This window comes from Paramacrobiotus metropolitanus, unplaced genomic scaffold, assembly GCF_019649055.1.
Source record: "Paramacrobiotus metropolitanus isolate TYO unplaced genomic scaffold, Prichtersi_v1.0 Parri_scaffold0000021, whole genome shotgun sequence".
NCBI lineage: Eukaryota > Metazoa > Tardigrada > Eutardigrada > Parachela > Macrobiotidae > Paramacrobiotus > Paramacrobiotus metropolitanus.
Genome location: NW_026570241.1, coordinates 1,081,727 through 1,100,809, shown reverse-complemented (window position 1 = coordinate 1,100,809; position 19,083 = coordinate 1,081,727). Strand labels below are relative to the sequence as shown.

At 44.2% G+C, this 19,083-nt stretch overlaps 2 protein-coding genes across 4 annotated transcripts; one reads left to right on the top strand and one right to left on the bottom strand.

Moving 5' to 3' along the window:
• Positions 1-6,319: 6,319 nt before the first annotated feature.
• On the top strand, positions 6,320-10,703 carry LOC129586509 (uncharacterized). 3 transcript variants are annotated; one of them, XM_055479781.1, is made up of 5 exons: positions 6,320-6,465; positions 6,762-7,695; positions 8,135-8,436; positions 8,679-9,292; positions 9,834-10,703. In XM_055479781.1, the coding sequence occupies exons 2-5, from the start codon at positions 6,840-6,842 to the stop codon at positions 10,339-10,341; spliced, it is 2,280 nt and encodes a 759-aa protein (XP_055335756.1). In that variant the 5' UTR covers positions 6,320-6,465; positions 6,762-6,839; the 3' UTR covers positions 10,342-10,703. The 3 variants fall into 3 exon arrangements, with proteins under 3 accessions (XP_055335756.1, XP_055335754.1, XP_055335755.1); XM_055479779.1 differs by having other exon boundaries at positions 6,328-6,465; positions 6,607-7,695; XM_055479780.1 differs by having other exon boundaries at positions 6,343-6,465; positions 6,732-7,695.
• Positions 10,704-11,793: 1,090 nt separating this feature from the next.
• On the bottom strand, positions 11,794-16,541 carry LOC129586487 (kelch-like protein 17). Its single transcript, XM_055479748.1, has 4 exons — positions 16,027-16,541; positions 13,639-13,840; positions 12,838-13,454; positions 11,794-12,418 (listed from the first exon to the last, which is right to left on the bottom strand). The coding sequence occupies exons 1-4, from the start codon at positions 16,539-16,541 to the stop codon at positions 11,905-11,907; spliced, it is 1,848 nt and encodes a 615-aa protein (XP_055335723.1). The 3' UTR covers positions 11,794-11,904.
• Between the last annotated feature and the right edge of the window lie 2,542 nt (positions 16,542-19,083).

The following is a 19,083-nucleotide window of genomic DNA, read 5'->3' as shown; positions in this document are numbered from 1 at the left end:
CATAGGAATTTGCCAAAATCCTTGGTGACAGTCAAAGGTGAAGAAAAGAGCGTTGCCGGCCACGGCTCCCAGTAATTCATCTGGATTTGGAAGGGGATAGTTGTTTTGCGCGTGACATTATTAAGGCGAATATAATTGACGCAGAATCTCGTATTCTGCCAACCGGCCAGACGATGTCCATCGGCGTTATGTTTAATCGCCAGTACCACTGGAAAACTCCATGCAGACTTTGATGGTCGTATGACGCCTTTCGCTAACATGTCCTTCACGTGCTCCGAAATATATTCTTTTCCCTTCCAGCTCGTACGGTGTGGCGGGCACTTCACAGGTTTAGCGTCACCTGTATCGATATGATGCTTTGCTACTGTCACTGTCCCGTATGGACGGCTTTTTGATGGAAAGACATCCCGAAATTCGTAGAATAATTCTACAAGTGACTTTTTTTCTTCAGCACTTAATTGTGGACCGAAATGCATCGCGGCAATGTTTTCGTCCATCTCTTTCTTTTCCTCGGCAGTCATTGGCGTTACTTTCACAGTGGAAACTACAGGTTCGTCCTGTACTTCTTCATACGTTTCCAAAATTCCAAGCCAAGTGCCTTTCCGTACAATCTGCCGTTTATCTTTAAAATTGGCCATAAAAATATCGATTATCCGGTTTTCCGGCTTCACCAGTCCTTGTACTGGTGTCATCTGCGTTGCAGAGAATATCGCGGGATTCGGCGAGAAAATATACGGTTCGTTTCGTACGATATCGTATTTCTTTGGCATTGCCGATATCCACGTGTATCCGGGGTCCACGTTGAAGTCGTCAGTCGCGTAGACTTTTAATAATTTAACGCGTGACTTAGGCTCGTTTGCCCCTTTATTCACTGTTGCAGCTTTCGTAAGCTCTGTTTCCACCGAGTCCACATCATTTTCTTCCTGCATTTCTTTCAGCTCTTCTGGTGACATCTCGATCACACTATTATTGCTGTCCGGTTCGCTAAACACGATTATCCGGTAGTTTTTATCTTTGACGGGTGAAGTACGGTTTCTTTGTTGTGGGCTGTATGGTTGTGTCCATGCAATCACATGCCGGTTCGTCCGACATTTGTTCGCGTAGCCATTCTCGAGCTCTTCGCGTTAATTCTTCAAGATCCTCTTTATCGGGATTTTTTCTTTCTGATCCTTATTGTTGTGAGATAGTGGCATCTCGACCGGTGCCACCGGTATAGGGAGAGATGACACTATCTCTGCTGCCGTATTATTTTGCGTTTCGTACGCATCCACATTTGCACTCGTGGCAGCGTTTCTTCACTGGCCCTCTTTCGTTAGGTGGAATCCATTCCGTCGCCACAATGCGACTTCCACTTATCACAATTTTTATCTTCCGCAGAAAATCCTGTCCAAGGAGGACTTTAACGGCATCCTGCGTTGGCTTCACGTAGAAGCAATGGCCAGTCATTATTTCGTCCATGGAGACGGGCACTGTGCAAGCGTATTGCACGGGGAAATTATGTATACCGCCTATTCCGCGTATGGAAAGTGGCGTCTTTAATTTATACGTCTCCAATTTATTTAATTCGCAAAATTGTTGCGAAATTAAGGACGTCTCCGCTCCAGTGTCAATCATCGCGTCCACTGGAATTCCTCCAACTTGAATGCTGTGCGTCAGCACCGGTGCAATCTCCGGTTGATTTAATGCCGTTAATAAATTTACTTCGGCGTATTTCTGTGGAGGGCGGTTCACGGTGAATCCGTGAATATTTATTCCTTTGGCGTTCGTCGCCTTATTATCCGTACTCGTAATTTTATCCGGCGGTTTTGGAGGTACGGGAACAGCGTAGCCGGGATTTACTGGCCGTTCCCTTGCGGGTTTAAATTACCAGCTGCGGCTCCTTGCGGTACAGGATTCCCGTTTAAATCAGTGAAGGTTCGTCCTCCTGATTATTATTATATCTGCCGTTCCCACGGTTTCCTCCGCGGTATCCGCCGCCGCGAAATCCACTCCGTCCTCTGCCACCACGGAAATTCCCCCGGTTTCCGCCGTTCGAGTCCGCATTATCGGCTCCGGCTGCGTGGCGCGCAATTACTGCTGCTGCTCGCTGGTGTTCCGGATGAGTTTTCATGTAGAATAACTCCATTTCGGGATGGTTATTGCAGAACGTAGGGTTGTCGATTTTCGCGACTCCAGCAAATCGGCAACGCCGGGTTTCGTGACCCTTTATCTCACAATTATCGCAATAGAAGGAGTTGCGAGCGTAGTTGCCGTTATTATTGTTATTTCCACCGCCGTTATTAAATTTTCGATTTCCGTTCCAAGGACGATTAAATTTCCCTTTCGGCGGTGAGGATGATGGCGTGGGGGATTTACGGCTGTCGTCACCGTTTGGGCTTCCTCCGTTGCCATTCTTCCACTTTTTTCTCGTAACCGTTTTCCACGGTTCCTCTTTGTCGTCAGCTGTTGCTGCGTTAATTACGGCGTAGCTTTCTCCGTCGACGGTTACCAAACTAACTGTTGCAGTCTTTTTGTCAGTTCCGTTTACATATTTCGGATCGTCCGAAATAATACTTCTGACATACGAAAGCCATTCCGTTGGCGTTTTCGGATCTTTAATTTTCAAGGCCATGTGTAGTTGCGGATAATCCCTTATTCCTTTCGTAAGGAATGTGCAGAGTTGTTTATCCGATCCGATCATACCGGCCATATCGCGTAAAGATACCATTTTCTGATAATAGGTGTCAATGTCTTCTTTTCCGGCTTGCCAGACACGTGTTGTCAGCTCATTCAAGGCTGTCGTAGCCCGATTCTTATCAGTAAAGCGCTCAGTCAAGAGCGTTAACCAGGCTTCAATATTATCCAGGTGTGGCTGCGATCTGATCGTCAGATTATACCACTGCTGTGCCTCGCCGGTCAATGCCGCTCCTAGCTGCGTTACAGCTGTGGCTTCATCCCAGGCATTTGCACTACAGCACGGCGAAACTTTATAATAAAACTGTCAATCTCCTCCCGGTTTCCATTATATTTCGTAATTGGAATCGGGGCGCGCCGCTTTAATTAATTCCGTAACGTCCTTAACGGGCATCGTTCCCGGTGGTAAAGGAACTGTAACTGGTGCTGTGTTGACAGGTGGTGGGCGTCTTGGGGGAGGTGGAGGTGCTGTGGAACGGGCTTGCAACGATCTGTTCGTCAGATCTCGAATTGTTGCATTTAAGCGGAAATTTTCTTCCTGCATTTGTTCCACTGCCTCCTGATATCCTTGCTCGTAAGCGGTATACTGCGCGTTCTCCACTGTCTGATCCACTTGATCTCTGGTGTACAAAACCTCTCGCGTTTCACGTGGCTTCTCGAAAGGTGATTTTCTGCCAACCGCGTCACGGCGCTCCATTTTAAAATATCCAAATTTTTCCGTTGTTTTGACCTGTTTGGCCGGTGCCTTCGCGTCTTCGTGACGTTTTTCCTTCAACGATTTAGCGAATTCTTTGCGTAATTTTTCCATTTCGGCTACGTGTTTGCTTTTATCCAGCTTTCGTAGCTGGTCCATTTTGAAAATGACTTTCTTATAACGTTCATTTTCAGCAGTTAATGTTTTATTCTTTTGTTCGTTATTCGCGTTCTCCTTATGTTTTTCGTCAAACTCTGTTTCCATGGCTTCGCGATTTTTCTCCAGTTCTTCAAGGCGTTCCAACGTCTCTTCGTAATGTTCATTTAATTGGGACAGTTCTCCTCGGAGGTGCGTATTTCGTTGGACGACTTGGTAAAATGCGTCTCGTAATTCCGCTTCAGTCATATCGGCGGCTTCTTTGTCCATGGCTTCCTCTTCGTGAGTATCGGTGGTTGTATTTTGTGAATCTTCCATCGCTGATTTTTCCGTTGCTGGTTCGTCCAGCTCTTTTTCCGGTTTTTTTGTTTTATGGTTTTCTTCGCCGATTATCGGTATTTCGTTTTCAACATTTTCAATGATGTCTTTCAGATTGTCTTCATTCGCCTCGATCATAGTCGTGTCGAGTTGATCTCCATTCCAGGGAGAATCTCCTCGTTCGTTATCGCTGCCGTCTCCCAGCGGGAATTCCGGTGGAATTTCCATGTTGTCTGCTGGGTGCTTTCGTCCTAGGAAAATTCTCCTCGCAGTCGTCTGCGATGATGTGTCGTCATCACTGGACGATTCCTCAGTCTTATCGTCGTTTTTCGACTTTTTAGCAGCTCCCAATTTCTTTGTCTGCTGGCGCGTCGTAGCGCCAGTAGCAGTTGACGGTTGACGAGGGTTTGGTCGATCAGCGTACATAAACATAGTTTCCTCCATGTTATCACGTGTTCCGAACGGGAAAATGCTTTTCAGTCCGTTAAGAATTCCGTATCTCCCAGACATCGTATTTCGTATTACAGTATACAAGTATATTTAATTCTACAGGTCAATGAGCAGGCAGAAAGGCACGGCTTTATTGCAGTAGCAATATTTTTTTGTATGCGGATATATCCGCTTCTTTTGTTATCGTGCTAGGCTGATAATAATCTAGCTACTGTGCACTTACCACAGACAGACAGTTAACAGCTACCAAAATTCCAGGTACGTAACCAGGAAATTCTATCGTAGAATTTATCTGAAAAGGTCAGGAATTTTTCGTATTTATTCGTAAAGATTTCTGTTCGTCAGAAGTAATTCTAGAAACAATTCTTTGATCGTTTGGCAACTGCTGGATTCGTTTCCTTAAAAGATACGGCGCGCATACACGGTTCACTGTTGTCCCTGTGACACAGCGTGTTTCGTACACAGAAATGTCGGACGTTCAGCAGCGTTATTCCGTGAACTGTTCGCGTCGTGAGGTTGATTTTCTTCTGGAGTTGATTCCTCCCTTTCCACTGTTCGTCAGTGAAGAATTGATGGTGCCCAAATATCCGCAGGAATATGGATCCGTCCGATCAAGGATGGGATCCAAAGATATGATTCTAGTCTGCGCTGTAAACAGCACAGATCGAGGCTCTTCTAGAGACGAGATCTTTCACAGATCTGCTACCATATAGGGAATACGAGGTTAATCCTCGTATCCCGGATGACGAATGAATATGAGACAACACACGTGAATAAAATGGGAATTTTATTCATCAGTGAATGCAATACATGGCGGAGGAAAGGGCGCAAAAAGGGAAGAGAAAAATATGCCAGTCGAGACTGTGCATATTCACACACTAAAAGAACACAACACCACGCTGGCCACATATCCACCTGGCTGGCTCTGCACACCTGTGGTGACGTAGTACAGAGTTGTATCGTACAACTCGTACCGTCATCCCTGCATTATCGTCAACAACCAATTCGGGCGGCGCTTCACCCCTGTCCCGGGCATTTATTTTGGCACTTTTGGAAAGTGGACGCGTCTTCGAGTTGCTGACAGTGGCCGCGTCCTGTCTGACTTTCTTAGCAGGAGGCTCCATAAAGTTCCTTAGGAAACTGCAAGACTAATACTTAATCAAATAATCCCCTTGCGCACAACTGTCTATAAACGGTCTATGTTAAGTTAAGTACGTTGATATCTATTATCATAATTAAAAACGCGTCAAAATAAAATGTTCAATGCCACAGCTCATAATCGCAATTTTTAATAAGTACAGGGAGCATGCTGGTGGCTGGTTGCGGTGCATAATGAAAACAGAGCGAGATAGGAAACCGCTGTGTTCACCCGGGTTGATCAACACAGCGCCGGCGCGGTGTCGAAAACTTGGAGTACGACTGCGGTACGACCGTACGAGTACCTCACGCGAGTACTGTACGGTGCAGAGTAAAAATTAATAATAATAGAGATATTATGGATAAAAAATGGATTAATTGGATGGATATATGGATATATTATGGATTAATTGTACAATATTATGGAAGCTGACACAACACGGTACAGTGCAGCACTGTACTGCCGCTCTCTGTGCTGTGTACTCTGTATGTACTGTTCATACAATAATACAGTAATTATTTTTTATTGTTAATTAAATACCGCAGTGAGTAATTTCACTAATTGTAAGTAATTACGACATCGGGTATCAGGTAACTGCTAAATCGTAGTGTCGCAGAATTGATCAAATCATGATCTATGATTATAATTGATTCGATGATCTAGCAGCTACCTGATACCCGATGTCGTAATTAGTGTAAATTGTAATACACTAATTACGACATCAGGTATCAGGTACTTTACTAGTATCTGCAAGATCGCAGTACCGCAGAATTAATTTTTATGATAACTGAGCTGTTGTGTCTTGGCAACAAAGATCAATAATATATTATAACACAACTTGCGCTGATAACCATACTGTCCATACAGATACAATACAAACTCACTGAGACCGCCAACTGTGTTAAAATTTTACAACGATCTCTCTGCCGTGTGGACGAAACAGGCTATTAAACAGCTGCTTTCGTACAACACTCTTTGCCATGCTATTCATCGATGTCAATGAACTCCAGTCTATCCTCGGAAATTTTACAGCGAAGTAAGTACTTTCAATACTCTTATGAGTCGCATCCGCTTTAAAGAGCCTTAGTTAGATACTCACTAGTCACTACTGTACGAAAACGTGCCATTGAAGTTGACTCAACAACACAGTACAGTACAGTAAATATTCGCATTGCAGAATTGCAGACTACAGCAAGAGACCAGCACGAACTTGTTAATTTTTGTGGCCCGTGTAAATCGTGGGACGATACTAGCATTATAAATTATAACTAATGTACGGTATTGTTTATTGATTTATGTAAGGTAGTTCTGGTACTGTATCCGACCAAATAGCCGATAACAATCGGGAAGCGGCAGTCTCCAGACAACTGTACGATTATTGTGCGTGCTGGCCGTGAGCTGCGCTTCGTAATGGCAACTCCTACGATAAAGCTAGAGTCCCCCGGGCCAGCTCGAATCAAGCAAGAAAAACCTGAGGAAAACGCAGTTCGGGTGCCTCTCAAGAACCCAGGTGGTGCGTCTGAGGCACAGACACCACGGCTGCCGACTGGATGCCAACAAGAGCAAGTCAAGCAAGAACCGTTGGACCACCAGCTCTTCTTGCCACATCCTGTTCAGCCAGGAAACCCGAACACAGCGGTCGATGCATCTCCTGGCACGGTTAACACAGCCATACGAATCAAACGAGAAAATTGTGGAGATGAGCTTCCGACGTCTGTTACAGTTGTTGAAAAGGAAAATGCTGGCACGGCACCGCTCCCTCCGATCGAACCAGTGGAGCAAGAAGACAACACTTCCCAGCCACCTGCCAAGAAAGCCAAGATGGATACGGATCATCCCATTGCGGAGAATCTGGAGCAGGTTGTTGCAGACCCTCAACCGATGACTGAGGAGAGCGCTAGCCAGCGTCAAGTTCCGGATGGGGACGACGTCCTGATTGACTTCGTTAAAAAGGAGCCGGAGGACATCATCCGTGATCAGCCGGTCCGCATTGTCAGTGGCAATCACGAACTAGTCACGACGCGGAGGGACATCCAGGCGCTGTTACCGGACACGGGATACTTTTGCAGTGGATCGAATGACGGCAGTTCGTATCAGATTAAACTACCGGAGAATGTTAAGCCGTTGGCTTCCCACAGGCTCCTCTTGATAGCTCTCAATCCAGATGTCCCGTTCGACTGCACGTCCACAGACAGCGTGACGGGTGTGACACTGGAAGAGCTGCGGAAAGCAGCAGAATACTTCAAGATCGATGCCGAAAAGATCGGTAAGAAAATGAACACAGCAAAAATTTTATGGGCAGTTTTATGTACGACTGTACAGCCGGATTAACAGACGAACTTCTATTTTTTTAATGTTATTTAACTTTTCCAGTAAAGAAAAATAAGAGTGTATTTATCTGTATAAATAGAAGGTATTTAATGTGCGTATTGAAACATGGTCTTTTACGCAGAAAATCTTGATTCGAAAATGAATGTTTTTTTGGGACAGCAGCCTGGAAGGGTTAATATTGTGTGATTAATATTTACTATTTTTCTGCCAGTGCAGTTTTATTTTCCAGCAGTTTGTCTTACAGGATTGTTTACTTGGATTGATATATGCTCATTAATTAAAACGTTATGAACTGAAACAGTGTTTTGACTGCGTTGAACCGTGCCTGTTGGTCTGGTTACCGAAGCTTTCATTTTGTGCCTTTTGTTGGTTAGGGTTTCACCCAGCGCCGTTCAGCGATGAAGGTGTCCACGCCAGCTCAGTACCGGAGCCTGATATTTCGCAGCCTACGGCTTCTGTTGGCGACTTGCCCAATCCACCGGAATCAGCAGCTCCGGAAGCAGCGGCGGCCGATGTGGTGTCAAACACCGCACCCATCGTATCGCTCGATGGAATTCCGGATAAGTTTTTCTCCTACCAGAACACGCCCGAGTTTCTGGAGCTTTCTTTGGAGCAGATTTTAACGCTGCTTAAATCAGATTTCCTGCGCGTCCCATCCGAAATGGATTTGTATCAGGTAATTGACTGATAGTCCTTAATGTTCATGTACTATTTGAAAAAAAATTTTTCTTAGCAAACACGTCTGTCCGGTTCGAGAGTGCAGTAAAATTATTGTTACGAGGTATTATCGCAGATTGTAAAATTGTGGTATGTACTAACCCGTTAAAGGTAGAATTTAAAGTACTCGTATAAAACACTCTGCAGAGACATGGTGTGCATTTTGATGGGCAGGCACAGTAATTCAGAACTTGCTTGTAGGCTGTGATGAAGTGGTGTCGCCACCGGTCTCCCGAGCGTTGCACGGAAGAGGTCCTGACGGCTTTATTAGCCGAGATTCGTTGGGATCTGCTGCTAGATGCCCTGCCGATGGCTATCTCGATGGCGGAGGGAGCGCTGCACACCGTATTGACCAATTTACAGACGTTCCTTCTTCCCAAACCACGCGTCCTTACCGCCATGCCGCGTCAGCGCCATATTTCCGACACCGTTTATCTGTTCTTTGCCGACCGCAACCAAGTAGCTCTGCACCGGTACGACTGGCGAGCAAATAATCTGCATGACGTCGCCCTCCCAGTGGATGTTACACCGTGGTCTACGTATAAAGAATTCGGACCGCTGATCGGCAGTTCGCTGTGGTTTCGCGTGGAGCGTAAGGATAGGCTCGTGACCTATCTGTTCAGCCCCACCACAAGGGAAGTCCAGAGGATCCTGGATGAACCGCTGACCATGACTGAACTGTGTCCGACGGTACACTTGAATGGAATGCTGTATCGATGGGATTTCCAGAATCCCCGTGAGAAAAATAATTCCTGCATCTATGACATGGAGTTTGAATCGTTAGACAAAGAAGTAGCCTTACCGAAGAAAGTCAGGTTAGTTTGAAAAAATTTTGCAACGTTAAGTTTTTAGCTTATAAAACATCTACTACCAAATGCACGTTGACGTATACAGATACGGTATTGGCAGACCGGAGCGTAAAGTGTGTTATTTATTAGACGAAATACTTGTACTGTTGTTCGAGATCAGACGTAAGTAAGCGCTAGAGTTATTGAAAAACAGATTTATGGTAACTCCCTCAAACTGTTTCTCATATATACATCTCGTATATTACATCGTTGAAAATACAAACCAGTGCAACCCCGAAGCAAATGCACTGAGCCCAATGTAGACACTGGCTTAATCGTAGATAGTGCCGGTGCGGTACGTGATGGCAGCCACCAGTAACTTCATGCACGGCGGCTGCAGTGACATCATAGGTGTTAGTTCCGCAACGGACTTCCGTACCGAACACGTATCCATTTCTGTGTCGGTCCTGAATTTATAGGTCTTTGGCTACGCTTCGGTCGAATAATTTTCACTTTGGTACTGTACTTTGGATTAATTACAGTTCAGTTATTCAGAATTTATTAACAGGAAGGATGCAGCCTTTGACTGTCATGAAGGAAAATTCTACTACTGCGGCGGAGTATCGGTTAACGGGAAGAACCTTCGTCCCGTCGCCACTGTGGAGGTGTTTGACGCTAAAAGCGGCAAATGGCGTTCGCTGCCGGACATGCGGCACGCTCGCAAGTGCTTTGCCGTCAAGGTCTACAACGGCTACCTGTACGCCACGGGCGGCGTACAAATACACGATGCGGATACCGAAATCTTGCATAGTTGCGAACGACTGCAGCTGGGTGTTAAAGGCGCCACATGGGAGAGGATGTCCCCTTTAAGAGACCGCCGGTACCAACACGCGATGTTTGTGGCCAACAGTCAGCTGTATGTGTGCGGTGGCTACCTGTACGATGGAGACCAGGCTTGTGATATGGAGCGCTACGATATGGCAACGGGCAGATGGAAGGCCTTCGACAAACAGGATAAGTTCATTTTCGAAGCCTTCTCGCACTGCGCCGTAATGGTGGAAAGTTACGCGGATTGATTATACGGGTGTGTGTTGCATCTCATGACTCTGCGCTGACAGTTTGCAGGTGTTCTTTTTCAGTACTGTACATTTTGTTGTTCGTGTTAAGAGTAGAAAGTAAGGATACCTATCATTAGGTAGTTTTTTTTGTTGTCACAAAAATTCTCGTAGTGGGATCTACAGCATCACATGAAATAGTTTGTTCATTGGATTTGTGTGGTTAATTATTACGTTTGTACCTTCTTTCCGTTGTGTAGCATCGTGATTAGTACGTTTCAAGGGGAGACTTTGTAGTGTGCGGATCTGGTCTTAAATCATGGTTTTACGAACGATGGGTTCATCTGGGATACCATCAAGCTCTGAAAGGTCATGGCCATGTTTTGCACTGAATGTCATCAAAATTCCTCAGTACAGTAACATCGTACGTTTTGCAGTCCGCATACATACCTGCATTTTTTGTTCGTTGTTTTTAAGTTTCTCCTGATAAAATCTTCGAGCCTGAAACGTACGATCTAGGTATTCACTGCTTTCATAGTACAAAATCTGCGTGGCTTCGTTCAAAAGTTTTGGCTTTCGGGTGAGCAGTGAGCACTTCATGATGACGGAGAACGGAAACAAGACGCTGCCGTAATGTCGGTTTACAATTCAGGCACGTCAACAAAATTACAACTGCTACAATAGTGTTTAAACAAGGTTAGTCCATTTCGCGTATGGAAAAAAATGTCAGCGTACATGTATATAACAACTTCATCTAACTGGCAATTGCAATACTATGCACATAATGCACTGTACTGACTGTACGAGGAGGGGGTAAATGAGCTCGATGCACCCGAGCAAGGGGTAACAGAGCTCGTTATCTGTGACCGTGCCTGTGCAACACGGCCAGCCACCAAGAGACGGCAGCCCGTGCTATCACGCAGAACACCTGAAGCAGTCACTGAGCCCGATAGATTTTTGTTTCCATAGACTTGTATGCTAAACTGAATCACTTCTGTTTTGCACATTCGGGAACGAAACCAAGCAAATAACATTCCAAAAGAATCAGAAAAAATTCACAAGATTTTTGATACTAAACTAGTAATGATCCATGGTGCAGGACACAAGTTATAGCCATTTGCGTTTCTCGTAGACATAGCATAGAATTCGAATCAACGGTTGGGTTCCACGCACAAACTCTATGCTGTGTCTACGAGAAACATAAATGGCCATAACTTGTGTGCACCATGAATCATAACTTAGTATACAAAATCTCGTGAATTTTTTCTGATTCTTTTGGAATGTTATTTGCTTGGTTTCGTTCCGAATGTGCAAAACAGAAGTGATTCAGTTTAACAGTCTATGAAACAAAAAATCTGTCGGGCTCAGTGACTGCTTCAGGTGTTCTGCGTGATAGCTGCCGCTTGGTCCTGTTTGCAACACAGATAACAGCTCTGTTATTGCTCGGTGCATATCATTACCCTCCTCAGTATCTTAAAAACAAATACACGCAAGGAATTTCTGTGTCTGTTGAATTCTTTAACCATTCTAGCACAATGACGAAGTCTTTTAACAATATGTTTAAACCTAAGCTGCTCCCGATGCTTAACCTTTGAAGCACTGAGTAATCGTAACGCACTGAGAAATGGCTCCAAACAGATACCGATCCGCCTTAAGCAACTTATCCCATTTATTTCCCTCCACGTCGTATCTTTCCATTGCGAAACCCTGCTCGCTCCGCAACCTTCCTCCGCAGACGTACAATCGGTCATCAACAACAAACATGGCATGCTGGTACCGCCAATACTGCAGATCCGCCACTCGCTGCCATTTTGCGTTGGGACTGTTTAGTTTTAGGCGTTCGCACGTGTGTAGGATAGCATAAGGGAAGGTTTTGTTGGAATTACACGCTCCACCCGTCGCGTACAGGTACCCATTGAAGACCTTCACTGCAAAACAGCGACGCGCGAATAGCATGCTGGGCAGTGCTGTCCACTGGCCGGTTGTGGCGTCGTACATGTCCACTGTCGATACAGCTTCCGGGTGAGCTTTTTCGCTGATAGGCATTCCACCGCAGTAATACAATTTGTCATCGTAACAATCGAATGCTGCTTCTTTCCTAGTAAGGAAATGTAAGTAATTTAATCATTAAGGAAAAAACAACACTACAATTTAAAGCCACATCTGCATTACCGAGTACTGCTGTTGCCAGCTGCGCAAAGGGCGCTAAATAATGGTATTTTAACGTTTTTCACATTGAACAGTGCATTTGTAGTTTTATGCCTCACAAATAAATTGAAATACCTACAATGTCAAACTCCACAAATCTGGAAAAGTTTTTAGCTACAGCAAACTTAAAGTAAAAGTAAACTAACTTGAAATGCAGATGGAATCAATCTTTCAAACTTTTATTAACGATGACAATGTGTAGACAAATTCACCTTAAGTAGGTATTACTGAGTATTTAATATCTGTTTTTCAAGTAAGTAACGAGGGAGCCATTTTTCAATTACATGCATACTGCATAATGTTCCTTACCTCAAGACTTTCGGCAGTCGGAGACCTTTCACAGTTGCTTTAGATACCAAATCGAAAGTACACGAATTGTTCTTCTTTTGGCCATTCTCAAAATCCCAACGGTACAGCAGCCCGTTTAAATAGACTGTTGGCCCTAATCCCAACATGTCCAATGGCTCGTCATATAAAATGCGCACTTTCTTCGTGATGGGACAGTACTGAAAGGTCTGCAGTTTATCACCGCGTTGAACCCGGAAACACAGCTTATTTCCGATTGCCGGGCCCAGTTCTTTGCACGTGGATGATGCGGTAAGACCTTTTAGCGTTATGTCGTCGGATAGCGTGTTATTGCGCCAGTCGAATCGACGCAGGCTAACCTGGTTCCGGTCGGCATGGAAGACGTAAACGGTTTCGGCAAAATGGCGTTGTCGTGGAGCAGCTGTGACCTGACGACGCGATTTCAGCATTACTGCCTCTTTTAGTTCAGACAACACTTTACGTAATGGATTATCTGACGCTGAAATTCCCTGCTGCAGGGTATCCGTTATCAAATCCCAACGAATCTCGGCCAACAACGGTGCCAGTATGCGCTCTTTCCAGCGCGCCGGGTACCGATGATTACACCACTCCATTACTGCCTAAAAAATAACGAATAGCCATGTACATATGTGGCTGTTGAACCGCGAACAAGCACTTAAAAAAACTTGAGAAAAATGTATACTTTGAAGTATGGTACGAGTATTACCAGCTGCATAATTAGTATGAACTACGATTCTTCGCACTGGCTGACTAGAGATGTCTATTTTTATATACGGTATGTACCTGATACACTTCCTTCTCCGATTGCACTGCCAAAAATCCCTTCCTCAGTAGCGTCAAAATCTGCCCGAAAGGAAGGTCCAAAAAATCTGCTGTTTGAGAATAGGAGTGGAATTGATCCTGTATTTCATTGTACGGTTTCGTTGGAGCATCACCAGACAGCTGAGCATTATTATCTTCTCCATCAGATTCAGATTCACTAACACTGTACAGTGGACGACAAAATTGTCTTACACTTATGTAATCACAAAACGCGCGCAACCAAGCCCTTTTCTGTGGCTACCGATCACTTCGGCCGTTTTCATTTCGGCCGCGTTCATTTCGGCCAAAGTTTTTCGGCCGCCATTCACTTCGGCCGCCAATCACTTCGGCCGTCACTCAGTTCGGCCGCCGATCACTTCGGCCACAATACATTTCGGCCGTAGCCAATTTTGGATAGATTTAAGAGAAAACGTTACTTTCGATATAAAATTTGTCGGAAACTTAAATCCTAAAAAGGGTTAAAAAATGGCCTTGCATTAAAAATTTGCCATCCCATCGTGCAACTTTTAAAAATTAAACAAAATTGAGAAATCTTTATCGCCAGCATTAATACACAACCCAATATAGCAGACACAAGGCGAAACCTTCCAAAAAAGCTTAAAACGACAAATGATCCGCATTACCTTAAGAAGACGGAGAAAACATGGACGAATGCCTGAAGGCAACCGTCACGAGGGCGAAGGCTAGGAAACCCAAGAAAACCCACACAAACAAATCCAAGAAACCTAAGAAAAAATAGGAATGACCTACGAAACCTAGATATGTCTAAAAATAACTCAGAAACCTAAAAAGAAAGAATACCCAAGAATACCTAAGGAAACCTAAAATACCTAAATAACCTAACAAACCTAGAAATCTGAGAATACCTAAGAAACCTAAGAAGATCTAAAAATAACAAATAACCAAAGCCTAAGAAAACCTAAAATACCTAAAATAACCAAACCTAACCAGAACCCTAAGAAACCTAAGAACCTAAGTAAGAAACCTAAGAAGTGTAAAAAGGTAGTGCCGAAGAAGTGAGAAACTAAGTGAATGTGCGGCCGAAATGTAACCGAAGTGAACTTTGGCTTTTCTGTACCAAACAGCCAAGTTTTTGACTGGCCGTCGGCCTGCTCATTTACACTTTCACCTTGCGCATTTCCCAACGAAAACCATCGACCGATATCTCAAACGAACGAGAAAACAATTTCAAAAATTTTTATACCAAAGAAGTTGTTCTTTACAAGATCTAAGAGATAATCGAGGCATCTAAAGTTTCTCGTAGACATAGCATAGGATTTGCATCCGCGGTTTGTGTTTCAGTTTTCACACAGAAATCGTGTGCTTTGTCTACGACAAACCAAAATGGCTCGATTTTCTCTTAGATCTCATAAAGGATGACCATTTTGGTATCGAAATTCTTGAGAAATTTTTTTGTCTTTCGTTTGAGATATCGCTTGATGGTTTTCGTTGGGAAATGCGCCAGGAACAAGTGTTCGTATTCTTGCGCGTTTTCTGTTTATTGGTCATTTGGTCCTGGCCATTTATTTTTATTGGTCATTCGGTCCCAGACCGAATGTAAGACAATTTTGACTTCCATTGTAATTATCGCCAGGGTCATTAGTGTCATCGTTGTCGTCGGGGTGTTTGTCTTCAGAGTTTCCAATATCGTCACTGGAGTCAAACTGCGCGTTGTCAACTGGTTTTTTCGATGGACTGGAAGGCTCAGCTGCTTTGTCCATATGGGTGCCTTCACAATTAATGTCATTCTTGGACTTTGGCGGTGGTAGTCCTGTTGAGTTCAAGAGCAGTCATAAAGTTGTTATGTAAAACGTGGCAGCGCATTAGCCAGCTTAGAGTTTAGCGAGTTAGCGAGGGCTTACTACAGAGTACTTAATCAAATGAAAGATCCGTATAAAAAAATACAGCACAGCGGCAATACTACCCTAGCGATACAGTGGTACTACAGCATTAGCCACTATCTAACAAGGTAAGATCTGTATAAAAAATGCAGCACAGCAGCAATATTAGTGAGACAGTAGTACTATTGCCACGATCAAATCGTTTTTAATTTTTTTTCGTAATCCGTGTTATCATTACATTTACACTAACAAATACCCTTGTGCACGTTCGAGTGTACGTAATACATTGCACTATATAATATGTAGCATAAGTACGAACACCCAAATGGCTCTTGCTAATATTCAGAGAGAACGATGAACTGGAAATACATATATCCCCTCGTCGCATTAAGTTTTTACAATTTTGCCAGAGTAGGGTCCATATTTTTCGCATCAGTTCGCACCGGTAATAATGCTTATATCATACCAGAGCTTCGCTATCAGGTGATACGAAAGGTGTCTGTTGTACCGAGCCAAGGCCTTACCAAGTTTGTCGGCACTGATGTTGAAATACGACGCCGCCATATGCAGCTGATCCACCGTCATGCTCTTGGCCGTTGATTTCCAGTTCAATGGTACTCCGGGATTAAGCGCTGTCAGCAGGACGGAATGAGCAGCCAACGTCTCGATGCCGTCCGGCACTACTATGGTATATTCATTAATCACTGGAATCAGTCCATTTTGGAAATAAGCAGCATCGGGCAGCAGGTCCTGAACGGCTCCGCGCAGCGCACACTGCACATAGTTCCCAATGACAACACGTACCAACATATTGCGGATGACGGCTTCGGGGTCGCGCTTGACAAATACGATGGCGACATCCTCATCGTCGTTATCAAGATGTTTTAGGAGATTTTCATTTCCTAACTGAGATTTAGGCCTAGGGTCAACAATACTGGGACCTAACTTGCACTCCTTGCTTCCCGCGTTTTGGTTGTCGACATCTGCCGTCTCCAGTCTGGGTTTTTTAGTGATAGGTTCCATATTATGCCGAGAGTACAATAATAACTGTATCGGTCTGTATGTAAAAGCATAAAGTTTAGTATAACTAAAATTATTAGTCCTTCAAGGCCACTGAAAATGGTTGGTACACTGTACAGTCGTTTGATACGAAGGTACGAACGTTTTTCAGCGTAATCGTTAGACAGCTCAACTGAGTTTCGTTGACCTTCCCAAAAATTTTAAACAACTACACTGCTAAACCGCCATGAAAACTCTGTCGGCTTTGTAGAATCTCGTTCAAATATCTAGTCAGTATTCTCTCCGCGTAGGTATGTTGATAAATTTCTGTCTACAGATAGATACTGCCACTCTAGTAAATAGATACAGCCTGAAGAAACAGAACGCGATCCGGATGCAATGGCGGACATTATGTGCAGGTACAAAAACTTAAGAAAACGTGAAGAAGCGTGGTGGTGCAAACTTTGTTAAGTATGTTCAGAGCAAAGTCTTCAGAGTAAACTGGCACAGCAAGAGGCATATCAGAGACTTAAAGTGGATCAGTTTGTGTCCTTTCCTTGCAGACAAGGCAAAACCTGACCTCTAGTTTCTCAGCAAAGTCCTGAATTAGGTACAGCGATACGAATTAGTCCTGAATTAGATACAGCGGTTATCAGCGATACGTATAGGTATTACAATGTTTAAGATTAATTGGGGGTATCTAATTCGTGGCCGTTGTATGCTTGATTTGCGCAATTTACGTCCCGGAAACGCTAAGCGAGTATATTGTGGGAATTTACAAACTAAATTCGGGACTAAAGTGTATTCCCATTACCTCTTCGTTATGCCGACTCCTCACACGGAATCATTAGCACCGCGGTATGTTTTGGTTTATAAGCAAGAAAACCCCAAAGAATTTCGGTTCCGGGGAGCTTTTCTTCAGCCAGGAAACCCGACCGGATCAGCGCATGCTGGGAGCCCGTTGCCGGCAAGTATCCATTGTTATTCAGCAAGAAAAGACCGACGATGAGCACTTTCCAGTCCCTGTTGTTCAGCCTGCAAATTCCGCAGCAGTGAGTATTGGTACTAGTACTTTGTTGCCGGCAAATGCATCCACAGATATTAAGCAAGAGAAATCCGACAACGAGCGCTTCCAGGCGCCTTTTGCCCAACTGGACAATGTAACCACGCCTGCCAAGATGCCGTTACTGGCAAATGATCCCGCCAAAATCAAGCAGGAAAAGGGCGAAAACGATCGGTCCCAGGCGCCTGCGCTTCAAGAAAAAAACGCAGCCATGCCACCGTCTCCGCAGATAAAACAGGAGCCTTCTGATCAGGAGGGCACCGGTATAGTGTCTGAGCCACCTTCGAAAAAAATCAAATTGGAGCCGCTTGATGACAACATGGGGATCTTGGAGCATACATCTGAAGACTCTGTACCGCAGACCAACGAAACCAATGACCAACAGCAAGTTTCCGAAGGAGATGATGTCCTTGTCCTCTCTGTTAAGAAGGAGCCTGAAGAGATTTTCCGTGATCAGCTCATCCGCATTGTAAATGGCGAGCATACGCTAATCGCTACCCGGCGTGCTACGCAAGCGTTGTTGACAGATCCTAAATATTTTTATAACCCGATCCACAAGGAGGGCGATCTCTATCATATCAGACGGCCAGACGATATCAAACCGTTGGCTATCCATACCATCTTGTTAGTGGCTCTTAATCCGGATGTGGCATTCGATTGTACATCTTTAATGACAGATGTGAGCCTAGAAGAACTGTACAAGGCGGCAACGTATTTGCAGATCGATCCAGAAATACCGTAAGCAATTTCTAGTAGAGCTTAAGGATGAATTTCATATTTTTGTTTTTCCCGTCAATACGGTTCTTATTAATTTTACTGCTTGCTGGATAATTATTATTTATATATTTTACCAACGGTTTTACAGTACAGATACAATACGGTGTTTGTATGTATCAGTTATCTTGTACGTGCGACACTTTGTTCATCCAACGAACGCCCAGTTTTAGTTAATTGTACAGGGTTGCCGCCACCGTCCAACGATAAAGAGGAGCATGCCAATCCAGTTCCAAAACCTGATGGTCCCGCAAATTCAACTACCAGTAACGATGTGCCCACACCATCGGAACCACCACCTCCGGTGGTTCCCCCGGTAGACGTTGAGCCCAGCAAAGAACCCAGCAAACCGTTGGAAGAAATTCAGATTACGTTTTCTTCCTATCATAACACCCCAGAATTTTTGGACATTTCACTGGAACATGTTTTGAAGATAATTAAATGTGAATTCCTGTGTGTCCCATCGGAAATAGATGTCTATCAGGTATACTGATTCCCTGCATTTCGTAATAAGTAATAACTAAAATACTATGTTGGGCTAACAGGACTTAATGTTGATGACGATTAATGAATTTAATCTTAATATCTTTCCATAACCAGTCTGCTGTCCGGTCATTGGTTTTCTGCGCAGTCTTTTATCAAATACCGAATGCACTTGGAGATCGTAGATCGAGTTTTATTAGTTGTAGACGAGCGACTAAGAAAGTAGAGATTAAGAAATTTCAATTA

Coding starts and splice junctions, on each gene's coding strand:
- LOC129586509 (XM_055479781.1), top strand. CDS start 6,840: ATGGCAACTCCTACGATAAAGCTAGAGTCCCCCGGGCCAGCTCGAATC. Junction 8,437..8,678: donor CCGAAATGGATTTGTATCAG/GTAATTGACTGA, acceptor ACTTGCTTGTAG/GCTGTGATGAAGTGGTGTCG. Junction 9,293..9,833: donor GCCTTACCGAAGAAAGTCAG/GTTAGTTTGAAA, acceptor ATTTATTAACAG/GAAGGATGCAGCCTTTGACT.
- LOC129586487 (XM_055479748.1), bottom strand. CDS start 16,541: ATGGAACCTATCACTAAAAAACCCAGACTGGAGACGGCAGATGTCGAC. Junction 13,455..13,638: donor CGGAGAAGGAAGTGTATCAG/GTACATACCGTA, acceptor GTTATTTTTTAG/GCAGTAATGGAGTGGTGTAA. Junction 12,419..12,837: donor CGACTGCCGAAAGTCTTGAG/GTAAGGAACATT, acceptor TTTCCTTACTAG/GAAAGAAGCAGCATTCGATT.